The sequence below is a fragment of the Anolis sagrei genome, chromosome 5 (genome assembly GCF_037176765.1).
Source record: "Anolis sagrei isolate rAnoSag1 chromosome 5, rAnoSag1.mat, whole genome shotgun sequence".
In the NCBI taxonomy this organism is placed as follows: Eukaryota; Metazoa; Chordata; class Lepidosauria; order Squamata; family Dactyloidae; genus Anolis; species Anolis sagrei.
This window is the reverse complement of record NC_090025.1, coordinates 107,516,700-107,533,614: the sequence shown is the minus strand read 5'-3', so window position 1 is coordinate 107,533,614 and position 16,915 is coordinate 107,516,700. Positions and strand designations below refer to the sequence as shown.

The 16,915-nt window shown below is 35.2% G+C and overlaps 1 protein-coding gene across 3 annotated transcripts in view; it reads left to right on the top strand.

The window, feature by feature from the left end:
• Window positions 1-16,915, top strand: part of RAB28 (RAB28, member RAS oncogene family) — a 65,827-nt gene that overhangs the window by 8,077 nt on the left and 40,835 nt on the right. For all 3 annotated transcript variants that reach the window (XM_060777968.2, XM_060777967.2, XM_060777969.2), the window contains exons 2-3: window positions 5,965-6,061; window positions 15,420-15,508. In XM_060777968.2, the coding sequence (XP_060633951.1) occupies window positions 5,965-6,061; window positions 15,420-15,508 (186 nt within the window). The remainder of the gene's footprint in view (window positions 1-5,964; window positions 6,062-15,419; window positions 15,509-16,915) is intronic.

Genomic DNA, 16,915 nt, shown 5'->3' with positions numbered 1-16,915 from the left:
TCCACCTCTGCAGAGTGAAGGTGGAAACCAATGGCTTCACTTTGTTTTTGGTTTGTGATGGCTTCATGTATAAACCAAGTTTCAATACTTCACAGCAATTGTTCCCTTCGTGTTTGTTTTACCGGTCTTTAACAAAGCCTGGTTCACAGAACTGTACTTTTGTTCATTTTAAAAGACTTTCACTGTTTTAGTACCATATTTACTTGAGTCTTATGTCAACTTTTTTGGCTGAATTACATTGCTAAAATTGAGCTGCACATTAGATTTAATGGTGCATTAGTATTATGTAAATCAGCTGGGCGGTCTTGGGCACGTCATGCTCACGATTTTGAAGACAAGGTGTAAAGTGGTTACTACTAAGATGAGGAGATACCTTTTTTTGTGATTCTGAAGTGGTGAATTGTTGCTGCTGTTTTCCCAAGCAGCCAGAAAGTAGTGCGAGGGGGGATCTCCTTGTTTATGTGTATAAAATGTTCTTTCCTCAAATATTTCTTCTGTGATGAAACGTTTCTGTGGCAGAAATTCAGTCTAGCTCTAATGCAAATATTTGACTAGATAACAGAGCTCTGTATGTGTGTATGTTTGCCTTCACATTGCCGGTGAACCCCATGAATTTCACATGGTTTTCTTAGGCAAGGGGTACTCAGAGGTGGTTTGCCAGCTCTTTCCTCTGAAATATAGTCAACAGCACCTGAAATTTGCTGGTGGTCTTCCATCCAAGTGCTAACTAGATCTGACCCTGCTTAGCATCCAAGATCAGATAGAATCTGGTGCTCTTGTATAGATAGATCCTCAGAAAAGGGAAAGTAGTGAACAGTGCAGGATGGATTGGGGAACTCTAGAGGGCATGCATACTAACTCTTAACCAGAAAAAGCTTGTTTTGATAAGAAAGAAAATCTAGTCAAACTAGATTGGAATAATGAATCTCTTGGTCACGTGCCAATATATATCATTCACTTTTTTAGATTCCTCTTACGAGATGATGTCTTGAGAGTAGCTAGTTCTCTTCATGGGAAAAGTTATAATGGAGTGGCTGTTTAATTACATTTGGTGGAATGTGTGCAGAGATCCTTCCAGCAATGGTATCTAATACTCCTTGGACTTAAATTGCAATGGAAATATTCCCTAATAAAAGGGAATTAATAACATCTCTTTATCACTTATTGATCTAATCACATGAAATGTAACTGACAGTCTAGCAATACATGTTTATTTTAAAAGAATGTAAAAGTTGTTGATAGAACATTACCTTCATCTCTCTGTTGGGTTAGTTATATATACAGGAATACTTGACATCCTTTACGAAAATAGATATGTTCCTGACCATTGCTACTTTCTCAGAAATTTGGTACCAGAAGTAGAAATACCATAGAAAGAATAGGATTGGGTTCCCACATCACAAAACAAAAGAGCAGTTTAGCAAGTTTTAGCACATGTGAAATATGCACATGTGAAAATAAACCACCAGCCTGGAAAAACCTTGTATAAGTATTAAACAAAAAGATTTTGAATTTCCTGCAGCTACTTGAAAGCTATTTTGAAAATGAATCTAAGGTGGAATTTCTCCTTTCACTACTGCCTAGTTTTTTTTTAATGGTGGCCAGGTTTATACTTTTTAAAACATGCTGGTTGGAGCTGGTGAGGCAAACTTACCAACTTTGTCCTTTTCTCTATCTCTTGGTGTTTGTACATGTTCAGTGTGGGATTCTGAGGCAGCTTTAGTTTGTTTACTGTGTGCCAATTGCCAGCAACTTGCTGCCAACAGTCTGTGTTTCTCTTTCTTTCCTTCACCATCCTTCCAGTGCCAATGCTGGTAAAAAATGCCAAGCTAGACAGATAACAAGGAAGAAAAGGGGGAGCTGGCCAGGTATAAAATAGTTTTAAAAAATGTTTTTTTTTTTGGTCAAAGTCTTTGTTCACTTGGTCATGCCTGTTGTTTTGAGTAGTCAGTAGATCACAGCCTCAGTCGTCAGAAATAATAATAATAATAATAATAATAATAGTGATAATAATAATAATAATAATGTATTTGTAGACCACCCTATCTCCCTGAAGAGACTCTGAAACTTGAGAAAATGTTCAGATTTACTTTATTTATCATACAATTAGAAACTTATGATGCAACTGGTGATTCACATAGTTGCTTAAACAAGCTGTTACTTTTGTGGTCTGGAGTATGTGTGTGTTTGTGTGTATGGTTTGTTTGTTTTTAATCTGTTGGTCAACAGTCACTTCCTTGAAGAACAAATTTTGTTGAAGTCCAAGAGAAGGATTCTAAAGAAAACTATTTGTCTTGACTTGAAGTCATGGTGGGAGATAAATTAATAAAGGGATAAATAAATGGTAGTACAGAAGAATAATTTAGGAATTATCTACCCCCTTTTACAATTGCTACTGCAAAGAGTAAGATGTAGGATTAAAACACATATTTCTGATGAAGGGATTAAATTGTTAAAATTCATCATCTGTCTTTTTTCTCCCTCTTTGAAAAATCAATTCTTATGAACAAAATAAGGGATACAGTGGACTATATTGAGATCTGTGTTTGATAGCTATGGTAGCTGAATAATTCAGCTTTTCCTAACAAGAGTTCCTTGTACTAATGATCCGACAGCCATTAGCATTTATGGTATAATTTCGTGTGTGTGTTTTAACTTGTCAAGTAGTGTTCTGCTTGACAAGTGGTGCAGTTGGTTAAACCCTTGTGCTGGCAGGACTGAAGACTGACAGGTTGGAAGTTCGAATCTGGGGAGATCGTGGATGAGCTCCCTCTGTCAGCTCCAGCTCCCCATGCAGGAACATGAGAGAAGCCTCCCACAAGGATGATAAAACATCAAAACATCTGGGTGTCCCCTGGTCAATGTCCTTGCAGATGGCCAATTCTCTCAAACCAGAAGCGACTTGCAGTTTTTCAAGTTGCTTCTGACATGAAAAAAGTGTTTTTTACTTCATGCACGAGTTTTTTTTTTAAAGTTTGCATTGAGTGAACATGGGCATTACTTTAGCCTAAGGAACATTCCAATGTATTGAAATTGAGGTTTATAATGTGTACTACTTCTGTTGCTCCATCTTCAAATTCCAGTGTCCTCTTCTCCATAGGGAGTTTTTGATTTCCTCTGAATGGGACAAAGTTTTGACAGCCAGAGCACGTTACTTTTACTTTGCTACTGAAAAATGGAATGGGACATTTTTTTGTTCTATATTTTATATTGCCTGAATTAAGGAGTACCACAATAGTACAAAACAATACAATTGTTTTGGCTTTTTTTGAATTAAAAAAATCATGACTTTTTTTTAGAAGAACCTCTATAAACCCAGTATCTGTATATGGTAATTGGGAGAAGCATCGCACAGCTGTTCAGGTGACAATGCTGCAGGATGCATAAACTTCAGGTTTAGTTCAGATTTGGATTTTGCCATGGCCCTGCAAGTCAGTTATGGATGCCTGGTATGGCATAACATGGTACCTTGAAATGCATTTTGTTGGTCACTAGTGCAAAGAAAATGTGAAACCCTTTGTGTGATTGAAATATCTACTTATCTATAATTCTCCAGGAATCATTTCTAATCTGAGAATTATAGAGAAATCAAAGAGTTAAAAATAGAGGAATCAGGTGTAAATGTTTGTTTTTGAATTCTTCATTCTAATGGCGGCTGTTGCTTTCAGGATTGTTGAGAGATCCATGGAACTTAAGAGTCCATTTTTTAAAAATCCATAGAGATTTTTTTCCCAGTGTTATGAGGCTGTTCAACACAATTTATCATACTTAAGGCAAATAAATATTTGTTATTTAGCTAGATAACTTGTTTCAGGTTGATCTATGTCAGGCATGGGTATACTGGCCCTCCCACAATTATGGAAATTGAAGCCCAAAATACCCGGAGGGCTAAAGTTTGCCCATGCTTGAATGACATAAAATTATATTAATTAGAAACAAAATAAAAAGAAAAAGGCTCCTGGGGGTTTTTTTTGTTTTGTTTAAGGACAGGAGGTAATAATTTTTTCCAGAAAACATTTCTTTCTCTTATTGTCAGCTGTTAACCCACTCTGTGCTTTCATTAAAACCTTTAGAAACCTTTTAGGGAATACTGAATGTCACCAAATGATACAGTTAATATTTACAATCTCCTTAAATATAGGATGGAGGGTTAGGTAATATAACATTTGTGAATTTTTCAGAATTAAATATTTTATTTCTTACTAAGGATTAATAATCACTTTGGAGGGTAGGAGCAGTTTCAATTATTTCTTCTATGTACTTCCTTTTTTATCCCCCCCCCCCCAAATGCTGTATTTATTTATTTCCTATGAATCTTTTTAATGTTATGGTTTTGAAATACTAGAAAATTTTCATATTTCCCTGAATACATTATTAAATCAAAATGTCAAACAAAATGTGGCCTGTGTATCCTTTTCATTGAAATAAAATGAATATGATAAACCATTGTAAAATAGGTTATTTTTCTATTTCTATAGCCTGTAGCCTGAAGTTTTAACATTTTTACCTGTTTCTTGAATAGTTAATACTTGAGTTCACAGCAATGTAATTATTATAAAGACTATGATTTTAGTATTTTTAAAAAAAAATATTTTGGTGAGTTTATTTGTTTTTGTTTTTGTGAGTCAGATACTTAGAAATTATGATATTTGCCTAGAAATAGATGTCAACTTAATGACATCAGTATTCATTATTTTTAGGCATGCATTTATAACTTGAATTTTGTTTGAGCCACACATGCATTAAAGTTGTGAGAGTGGGCTAGTCCTCATATTGAGAGAGACAATGACAGAATTTTGTACTGACTTCTGCTTGTTTTAGGTTTATACCTAAGCTCTTCTATGGGCTTCCTTTGTGTTAAGGAGTGCTGGAGAATTTAGTTTGATCTGGATTTTTAAGCAAACTAACAGTTAGTGAAGACATTTATGAGAAAGAGTGAAATCATATAGAGGCACCGATTTATACTTCCCAGATGCTGTGGATCAGAATCCAATTATCCTTTGGAGTTTAGACGCTTTCAGTTTCGTAGTCCAATTCTTTGCTCAAAAAAGGGGAATAAATTGTAATTTCAGTCTTTATGCATTTTAGCATAATATATAATGTATGCAATTAAGCACAACAAATACAGTCCTATGACTGAGCACATAAGACTCACATCGATTTGAAATACACTGAGACATTCATCCTTGTCTGCGATCTTGGTTAAGTTACTATCTTCCTGCCTTACATCGAACCCACTGAAACACTTTCATTTGGGGGGGGGGGGTACTGCATATCTCTTACTGATACAACAAACTGCTTTTGCAACACCCCTTAGTTTCTGAAGTTATTTGAGTGTGGGGAGGGTGCTCTTGCTTAGCAAACACAAATCCAATGCCCCCTGGGCTCATTAACTCTTTGTGTGGCCCTTTAAATCTTGGCCAGTGTTATTGTGAAGGCAAACAGCCTTCTGAATTGCTCTGCTTGTTACAGTTCTAATTAATCTGGAAAAAGATCTAGAACAGGTCATTAGCTTAATGGAAGAGAAGATGCTCTGAATGCCACAGATCCAGGTCCAATTTTTAGTAGGGCTGTCTGAAATCCTGGTGAGTCACCGTCTGTCAGTTTTGATAACTATGAACTAGGCGGACCAGGGGCCTGACTTAATAGACGGTAGAAAAATTGTGTTCCTGTAATGTGAAGATATATTCTTAGGCTTTGTGTTGGAGCTTCCTAGACTTTTTGTATGAATGTATTACGTAGTATGCTAATTACATTTTATTTATTCTCAAAATGTAAGCCTTCAATGAGTCAAAAAGTTATCTTTTACTTTACTAATAAATTTTGCTATAGAAATGACCTTTCTTTTAGGAAAAGAAGTTACATAGAACTTTAAAATCATTATTCTAAAACTACTTTGTATTATCTTTTACTTCTCTGTCTCCTTTAAAATACCAAGTGAATTTGATGTGATTCTGTTTCTAGACCTCCTTAGCCACACGTTTTGCTCAAGAAGCTTTTGGGAAGCAGTACAAACAAACCATAGGACTTGACTTCTTTTTGAAAAGAATAACACTCCCAGGTAAGAGGAGAGTAACATGAACAATACTGAAAAGTGGGAAGTAATGGTAAAATGTTTGGAAAAAGTATTTGTTCTTAAGTATATAAGAAGAATTAGTGTAGCACTTGAAGAATCTAAAGAAATGCAGTGTCGAAGGGTTGTCTGTTTACATCATTTCATGTTGTGTCTGAAGAATTACATTCTGAAGCATATGCTTGTCCCAGGTTCTTGTAGCTAGGGTTTAAAGTAGATATTAACATGTACAGAATAAGAAGAAAAAACTCCAGGTATAGCGATGGAAAAAGGTTTCTTTTCAAAAGATATTTTAAAATAAGATATCCCCCACTTTTGGTTAAGTTGAAGGGATACATGTATAATGTAGGTATGGAATTGCTTGGCTGTAATATGTGAATGCTGTCTTATGCAAGGCAGCATGAAATTGCTGGCATTTAATAGACCACTAAAATTCAGGGTCCCCAGGCACTCATAAAAATACAGTTTGAGCATTCAAGATGTTTCACTTCATGATGCAAAGAAACTATTTAGATACCAGTTGTAGTACAGGGTATGGAAAACATAAAGAAGTAATTAAAAAAAAGAATGAGAAGTTCTAAAATGTTCATTTCTGAACAATTAGGGGTCAAAAAGTAGTTGTTCATTTTATCTTAATTTTCAAGCATAAAAACATTAGGTAAAATGCATTTTCCCCTGGTGTGCTTAGCAAGCCGAAGTTGGAGGGAATGTTTTCACTGAGACTACAGGGCGAATTGATAATCTTGCTGCAAGATTGAACTTTTATTATTTATGGGATGTTTCAGAAAACTAGAAATGAGGAATGTTTTTTTGAACAATATATTCGTTTGGGGCTTTTTGTTTGTTTGTTAAATACTTCTGATCATTTAAAAAATATAGTACCAGTAATTAATTCTACAAAATATTTTAGCTTCTGAAAAGCCAGTATCAAATGTATAGCGTTGCATTGACCTGAAAAATAGGTCAATATATATAGGTGCCAACATAAATTGGTCCCAGTTCTTTCCTATTTTTTGCCAGTAATAGTTAGCATGTAGATCAATTGAATGTGCTACTGAATTCCACGTTTGTATGCTTATTTCTTTGTAAATGGAGTAACCTACTTAGTCTTCTATAGGTATAGGTATGTACTATATAATATTTACAGTAGCAGCTGGAATGTGTACCCTGTAAACATGAGGATTTATGAATTGAAATGTATATTGTGCTCTAGCCCTCAGTTGATTACAGTTGCTAAGTGTATACATTGTATTAATTGGATTGGGAAAATACTCACATTTTGCTCCATCCCCAAATATGTTGTACAATTATTTCCCTTGCAACTTCTGACAAAGTTAGTAAGCAGTTTCCTCATAATATTTGCAAGTATTTTTCTTACAAGTATTTTTTTCTGTTGGTCAATATGTAGAATAATTATTTTCCCAGAGTTTTTCCAGAAATGTTTATTATTATTGACAGAAGTGTTCCCCGGCTTTGCATTTTATTGAAAAAGGGTTTTTTAAGATTGAATGTAAAGTTTAGCAATTTGTGACATAGAGATTGATACAAATCTAGTTAGAAGAACTGAATTGAATATTTAACAAGAAATAATTAATATTGTAAATGTGAGAAGAATCATTCTGCTTAGTTCTATCAGTGGGTAGTTTCTTGCAGAATTGTGAGGTCTTTGGACAACTGTTAACATACGAGTATTTTGAAAATTTGATTTGCAACCAGGTTTTTTAAAGGACAGATCCTGATTCTGCATTAATTATGAAGATCTCCTAGTTTTATCAAAACAGAATATGGACTTTACAGAGCAGAATGGAAGCCATTAAGGAGATGTAAGGAGAACTAATTTTAAAAATTGCTCCTTTCTCTTGTGTTAATGGAGATATCTGCTGGATCAGAAGCTGTTCCTCCAGTTGAGTGGCCTTCTGAAGTCTGCATAGGACAGTGGTTCTCAACCTATGGGTTCCCAGATGTTTTGGCCTTCAATCCCAGAAATCGTAACAGCTGGTAAACTGGCGGGGATTTCTGGGAGTTGTAGGCAAAAAACCTGGGGACATAGGGGAAAATAATGGATCACACTCACATCCAGTACTTGAGCCAGCCCATGTATTGCCCTTGCAGTAACCACTGCCGAGTGTGCACGCTACTCTGGTTAGCTGGTTTGATCGTTGCACTATTTTTGTAGGGTTGGTGATTTTAGATCAGTGGTTCCTACCTTTGGTCCTCCAGTTGTTTTGGACTTCAACTCCCTGAAATCTCAGCCAACTTACCAGCTGTTAGGAATTGTGAGAGCTGAAATCCAAAACACCTGGAGGATCAAAGGTTCGAAACCACAGTTCTAGATAGTTATTCCATCTATTTAGGTTATTTTTGCTGGCAAAGCAGATGGTATTAACCATTTGTTTTGTAGGATGGACCCTTCCCAAACTCACATTGTTGCATGCAGGGATTTGCAGTGAACCTCTTGTATTTAGGATTAGGGCATACATATTTCTGCACCCATTTGGATATGTTATTGGTGAGAAATATGTTTTTAAAAACTTAGAGTAATCTGAATCTCTTTGTTCATGGTAATTATGCTTTAAACAGTGGCCCAATTCATTTTGTTTCATGATCTGGCATGCTGTATAGTCTGTATGCAACTACTGTGCAGATTTCAATGCTTAAAATAGTCAGAGGTTTTGCAGATAGAGCTCCTTAAGAGCCATAGTCAAAATACTTTCAGGAGGGTTGTGGGTATAACCTAGTAAACAGATTTTCACTATGAAAAGGCTTTTAAAAGGCCTCAGTAAAAAAAGGTGAACAGACAGGTTTTTAGTTCCATCTTGACTGTGTAGAAACTTTCAGTAAGGTTAACCAAAACCCCAAGTATACTTTCATACTTATACTTTTAGAAGGTTGCTGTTGAAGCCTGCTAATGGCATTAATTCAGACCGAAAGAGTTTGTATATCTGCCTTGTCTTCCCAGTAAGATCAGCCTCACTTACAATTGAACATTGTTGCCAGTTACAAAAAAGAGAGTTCTAGCAAAATCTCTTCAAAATGTTTTTTTTTCTTTCAGCCCATATGAAAAACTTTCATTGCAAAGATAATTGTTTTGTTACGTTTTATTTTCTAATGTCAGTGACCACAACATATATTCTACAGCTCTGTAAAGCATATTAATGTGTGCCTATTACAATATATTTAGCATTTTGTAAATAGACTGCAGTTTTTCTAGTTTTTTGTTTTACCAGGGCATTTGAACCGAACTGAAGCATTTGGTCTTCCTTTGACAGATTTGTATTTGTGTGTGTGTATGTATTTCACATTACACATTTAAAATAAGTAGATAGGTAAATTCATTTATTTCAGGGGGAAGAGGAGACTAAAATTGGGCTCAGGATCAGCATTTAATATAGTGGAAACAATATAAACACACGAGGAATAAAATAAGAGAAAAGAAAATCTGTTTCCAGAAACCTCTATTTTTGAAGGTTAAAATTTCACTTGAGAACCAGCATGTAAGAAGCAGTCCCCTAGTTCCAAACAAGATAGGTACTGTAGGTTTGTTTTTAAGTTGAATTTGTTTGTAAGTCGGAACAGGTACATTTTAAAATGTAACTCCAGTTGTGTGCATATGTTTATATATATATATATATGTGTGTGTGTGTGTGTGTATGTGTGTGTGTGTGTGTGTGTGTGTGTGTATATATATATATATATATATATATATAGCTAGCTTTGGATAGCAAAGGGAAGGATTATTTTGCTCTCTGTGCTTCTATTCAGAAGAATTCATCTCACTTTCTATCCTGAAGATAATTGGATTTTGAAAAAAAGGGATTGTGGAAACAAGGATTGGGTGGTAAAGCTTCAGTAGAGACCCCTTTTCCCCATAATAACTCTTATTATTATGGAGAAAAGGATTGAGTGGATTCCCCTTCTGAGGGGTAGATTTCTCTCACTTCCTGTTGTCTCACCTTAACTATGAATTGTTCGTAAGTCAGATGTTTGTAACTTGGAGACTGCCTGTACAGTGGTTTGAGTATTGGGCTACGGCTCTAGAGATCAGGGTTTGAATCTCCACTTGGCCATGGGAATTCTTTGTGTTATTACACTCTCTGAATCTTGAAGGGAAACAAAGGCAAATACTTTCTGAACACATCTTGCGAAGAAAACTCTGTAACAGATTCAGTCCCATAAGTAAGAAATCACTTGAAAGCACACAATAGCAACAATAATAATTTCACCAAGATTTGCATACAGTTTGTTTTAACATGAATGTAGATTCATTTCCAATGTCAACAGCTTTTTTGCCTTCAGGTACAATTTACAGAGAATTATTTTCCTTAATGTATGGTTTGCAGAGGAGAAATGCTTGGAAGTCATGTTTATATAGAAGCAGAAGAAAGTTTGTCAAATTTGTTATTCATATTGATTGTAATGTTTAGAAAGATCACCTGAGCACTGCATATATATTCGTTACATGTATCTACTTAATGCAGGCATTTCTTGTGAAAACTGGATAATTTTATCACGCAGGTGAAACTGGCCTACATTTTATTTAACCATTCAATCCACCAAATCTTCACTGAAAATGAAATGGTTTAGAAGGAGAATTTTACAAGGCATTCAAACAGGAAAACCTATATTTGCATTGGTTGTTTACTGCATACATTTCCCCAGTTTGGGACTAAATAGATGTAAATGGATGTAGGATTCCATTTACATGGATGCAGATAGTATAGTTAATAACATTTTTGTTAATTTTACATCATAAATAATACCAAGCAGCATAATTAAAATATCTGTTTTTGGTAGGACACGAAACACTCTTATTACTAGTACTATAATACAATATAATAGATACAACAAGGTTGTTCACTATCAACAATGTAAATTTTGAGTTTTATATTCAACTTTAGGAGTTCTAACATTTTACTGTGTAATATTTATATATGCCATTTCCTTCCTCTTAAATTGGTACGTTTAGATGGGACTGCAGAGATATGTTTTTCTTGGATTTGTGGATTTCAGGATTTGTCACCTTTGTTTCCTGGCAGAAAGATTACTTCTGTGACAGCTGCATAACACGCAAATATTGGTTTTTGAGGGAAAACCAAACCTATTGAACCTTTACCACATTCTTAGCTGTTAAAGGTGCAAGGTTTCTGTGAACAAAAAGTCTGCAGCTCTCTGAGACTCAATATCTTGAGCTTTGGTTGCAGTTTTGTCCAGATGTAATACTACATTAGGTCCTTGGAGATTTAGAAGACAAACTAGTGATTTACATTAGTGAATTTTATTTTGTGAGCTCTTCTGAACTGCATTAAGTATGTTGCATATTGTGGCAATATGTTTTGTCTATGAAATTTCAGTTCTGACTATGAGAGCTGGCAAAAGGAATAATGGGACAATATTCTTATCTATATGTAAAATTAAGAATGAGGCATGCATTTATTTTGCTCATTCTATTTGCTGTTTAATGTTTTGTTAATTTAATCTGTTTGATCTATTGCTGTGTGTTTTAATTGCTTATATGTTTAGATGGTTTATATTTTTTATGAGATGTGTTTTATTGTTTACCTGTACGGCATTGAATTTTTGCTAGATTTGTAAGCCGTCTTGAGTAACCTCCCAGGTTGAGTAAGTTTGGGTAGAAATGAAGTAAACAAACAAATAAATAAATGTAAGTACGTTTTAATAAAATAGCTTTAAATTAAACATGCTTATGTGCAACACAGTACATGTTTACCCAGGAATAAGTCCCATTGAACCTAATGATGCTTACATTTCAGTAGATATATACTGTATATAGAATCTTGCTGTTGTTATCAAATATAGACTGCTATTCAAGAATTGGCATAACTTTCTTTGTTTATCAAACACGAATGGTTCCCTTCTGAATGCTTGACGTTCAAGCATGAACGTAATATTGTCTCTGTGATCACTGGGTTCTGAAGGGTATTTAAAATTGTTGAACCATGGAATGCATGTAAACTGTTGAATTAATGTAGTTTGGCACCTCTTTAAATGCAATGGCTCAATGCTATGGAATCAAGAGAGGTGGAATTTTCTAGGGCCTCTATCCTTCTTTACTAAAGAAAGGTGGTGCCTCACCATACTACAAATCCTAGGATTCTATAGCATTATGTCATGGTAGTTAAAGTGGTATCAAACCGCATGAAGTCTTCAGTATAGATGCACCCTTTCTCATATTATTTGAATTACAATATTTCTTCAATTGCAAGACTTCCATCGGTTTTCTTAATTTCAGTACAACCACTACCAACAAAAAAAACACCTGCGATTCTAAGATACATCCCATTTTTAGAGATGTTTATATAGGAAAAAGATACATATCAGAACTGAATAAATACAATATTATTAGAAATTACATTAAATGATTTGGAGTTCTGCTACAGTTTTAGTGCCACTTTAGAATAGAAGTATTAACACATCAGAAATGTGAAATCAAGTAAAAACAGGTTTGATTTTGTATTTGTTGTAGGAATGTAATGCTACTTCAGTAGTTACATTATATTGAGTATGTTGACCAGAGAAAGTACAGATACATTTTGGGGGGCTGAGCAACACCAAAAAACAATACATCCAAGAAATGAGTAAGCTACCTTTTAAAAACATTATTCTTGGTGAAGAGTGCATCTTTTAAATGTTTGGAAGCTTCCCCCCCCCCCCCCCCAAGCTATATCATCAGGCAAGTGCCAGGATCCAAAGAATAAATTATGCATGTGCAAGGGGAAGCCATATGCTCAGTGAAAGCTTTACTTTCATTTCTTTCTGCAGTCCTTCCAAATAGAAAAGCTGCTTTGCAGGTTTAAAAGTATCATATCTGTTCAGTGGAAGTACGGCAGAGAAAAATGAAAATGTGGATCTTTGACTCTCACCTTGCATTACTAAATAAAATTAAGTGCTTTGTCTGCAAGGAGGACATTGTAGGATGCCCAAAGGTATAGTCTTTTCTGTGTGCAAATCCATAGAAAATAGCTATTGTTGAAATACCCCTAAATGTGTGGAGCTTTGGTCTTGTGTTTTTTAAGCACCAGCTCCTTACGTCACATGTAGATCACGTCTGTAAAATGAGTTGGGTTGTTCAAAATATGGTGGTAAGTGGGGCTGAGTACTTCTCTAAATCACTACCATACATGTGCTTATCGTAGTTTGTGTCAATCGGAGCCTATTTAATATGTTATGTGGTCTTTGTCTTTGTGCACAGTAGCCTGTGATCTTTGATTTATTTTCACTTTAACAGGCTGATGATATTTTAAGATGATGGAGCTATAGTTTACTTATTTCTTAGGAACATTTATTTCTCATGTTTACCTCTTAAATTAAAGAGACACTTGGGGATGCACCTCTGCTACCATAAAACATCTGTAACAATTACTTAGTCCCCCAGTTCATTTTTAAGCTCACTTCAACAAGCCGAATGATTGCTTTTTCCTTTATATACCTGCAAGATTACTGCCTTCTGTATATATACTACTGGATTTTAAGATCACCTCCAGAGTCCCCATGTGGCATATCTCCATCAAAAGAACTGAGGGGTGTGGGTTTCTATGGTGTGGGCCTTCCTAACATAACTGTAACCTCCACACTTATCTGGTGCCAACTCAATTGTCTTTTTTGTTGAAGGGCAAAAATGGTTTAATTCATCCAAGCCTCTTCAGACAACATTGTGAACTTAAGCTGCCAGCAGCATTAACTAGCATAGCTAATGGTGGTGAATGAAGGTAGTTGAAGTTCAACAATGTCTGAAAAGTTGCAGTTGTCACCTCTGATGCAAAATGTGTTTGCTAGTCTGAGCAGTTAAGGCCACGGTACTATATGTACACTTCCCTTGAAAGTAACCCATTTTGAGTTTGGTGGACCTTCAGAACAGAGGTCCATAGGTTTGCACTTGAGATGGTTTTTATTTTTCTCCTTTAGTAGGGAAGGTTTTACACTGTGTTTTACTATTTTTAAAAAGATCACATATTTATTTAGAATTTTATTATTTTGTTTTCTATTTTGCTTTTGGATTTGCTATTTAGGGAAAATATATGGGCAGGTAGATAGGTAATGGTGGGAGACAGGGCAGTGATGATGGTGGTTAACGATGAATGATACTAGCAGTAACACCAGCAATATGTGTACATGTGTTCAAGTCACCAGGTAACTTATAGCACCCCATGAAAGTTTTTAGAATTTTGATAGGCAAGGAATACTCACTTTGTCATTTCCTTCCTCTGCAATATAGCCTACAGTACCATTAATAGTAAATAGAAAAATAAATGCAGTCTATAGCAGAGCTTTCCAAATAGTGTGTTATGATATGTTAGTGTGTTGGCTGCAAAGTATGTCTATCATGTAAACGTATCAAGAAATGACAAAGATATTGGAAATGTGTGTTACTTACAAATCATATGTTTTAAAAAAATAAATGAATGTTTTTCATGAGATATGTCGTGTTCCCATACATATTGTTGTTACAATATACCTATGTGTTTGTATCAACAATATGTATGGGAACACAACATATCTCATGAAAAACATTAATTTATATTTTAAAACATAAGGTTTGTAAGTAACATACATTTCCAACATCTTTGTCTTTTCTTGATATGTTTACTTGACAGAATGTATGAATGTGTTTGTATGGGAGCCCCTGGTGTGCAGTGGGTTAAACTGCTGAGCTGCTGAACTTACTGACTGAAAGGTCGCAGGTTTGAATCTGGGGAGCAGCGTGAGCTTCTGCTGTCAGCCCCAGCTTCTGCCAGTCTAGCAGTTCCAAAACATGTAAATGTGAGTAAATCAATAGGTACCGCTCTGACAGGAAGGTAACGGTGCTCCATGCAGTCATGCCGGCCACATGACCTTAGAGGTGTCTGAGGACAACACCGGCTCTTCAGCTTAGAAATGGGGATGAGCATCAACCCACAGAGTCAGACACGACTGGACTTAATGTCAGGGGAAAACTTTTACTTTTACCTATGTGTTGCATGTCCGAAAAGTGTGCCACCAACATGAAAAGTTTGGAAATCTGTGTTAAAATATTCTATTGCTGAAGAGTTCAGTTTTTGAAACCGGGGGTAAAAATCTGAAGGAGGATCTCCCTATACGGCACAGAGAGCTGCTGTTTGAGGAACGCAGACCTCCTTAAATGTGTCTGACAAGTTGCATGTTTTTGCCATAGGGTGTATGTGCTCTTCATCTCTTTTTACAAGACAAATATATCAACAAGAGCACATCTGGAATAGGTAGAGCATGTGGTCTGCTGTTTCAGTGTGCTTTTGTAAAGATGTATATCTAATTTCTGTGGTGCAACAGTAACTTAGACATCAACCTTTTCATTTTTTTTCCCTTCTTGCAGGGAATGTAAATGTTACTCTTCAAGTATGGGATATCGGAGGCCAAACAATAGGAGGCAAAATGTTGGATAAATATATTTATGGAACACAGGTATGACCTTTTAAAAAGCCCATAAAATGCAGTAGATTATTGAATGCTTTCCTAGAACTTTCACTGTAAAAATGATAGCTTGCAGCATAATTTGAAGAGCCTAGTTAAAATGTAAACAGCTGCTTAAGTAAAGCTTGTTTGAGCATTGGTTCTGGAGACTGAAATTTCGGAACAGTATTTTCTTTTATGAACGAAAGGTGCTAGTTTGTATATCCCCAACAGCTCTCTGAAACAGATGTTCGTAGCCCTGCATTGTGGCTTAAGTTGAAAATGGCAGTTTTGTTAAGGTTATTTAGATATCCCCATGGATATCTAAATAGACATAGTGGCTGGTTTGAGTACAGATGCTTCCTGGGGAGCAAAGGTAGAAGGAGGAAATTAAGAGCAATCTGATGTCATTAAATTCATTCAGCCAGCTGAAGTTCTAGGGGGTAAAACAAAAGAAGGCAAGCAGGTAGCTAAATATTTTTGTAGAACAGTGAAAATGAACTCTGCTTTACAAGTAGGCGCAATTTCAAGTTAACAATAGCAACACATTTATTTTCCCTTTTTCTTCTTTTTCCTTTATTTCTTTCTCTTTAAGGCAAAAAAATACACAGATGTATAGCTTTTTGAAAGCTTGAACTATGAAATGCATACTCATAAACATTCACAGTATAAATATGTCAGCGCAGACTCACATACACAACAACTGTTTTCCCAGAATAAAGAAGGAAATAGGTGGTTGAACTCCAGAGTATAATAATTTGTAAATATGGAAGTGGAGCTGTTAACTGAAGAAAGGAATAAAGTTGTATATTGGTAGGAGAAAAAAACTGAGTGACTTGATAATTTAAAGCTAGTTATTAAAAAGGTTGTTAATAGTTGGTTAACATCTTTCGTGTTGCATTTGTTAAGCCAATCATGTCTGTCTTTTTTACATAAAGTGAGAAAACACTGTAAAATGAGATTAAATTAAAACTCACAATAATATAGGGTGTATTTTGTTTATTTTGTTTCGTTTTGCACAAGCACAAAATGGAATACAGTTGTGGACATGGAGCGTTAAAAATACGCTAGAACTAAAAACATTTTGGGGAAAGATATCTGATGAATTTTGATGGGATTTGCTTTTTAGCAAAATGTTTAAATGTATTGTTACAAAAATTTTGAGTGATCCAATTTCTAATATAAATTATTTTATTACCTTTAGAACAAAACATTGTAATTATGCCCCCTTTTAAATAGGATTTTGAGGTTAAGAGACTGTCTTCTCAGTTAATGAGTTAATGAAAGGTCAAATGCTGAACCAAAGGTTTCCTGATTTAGTTTTATCCCCTATTTTACACTACCTCCATGAGGCTCTTAGTTTTGGCAGGAAGCCGTCAACCAACTGGTATTTTTTAAAACTTTTAAACATTTGTGCTA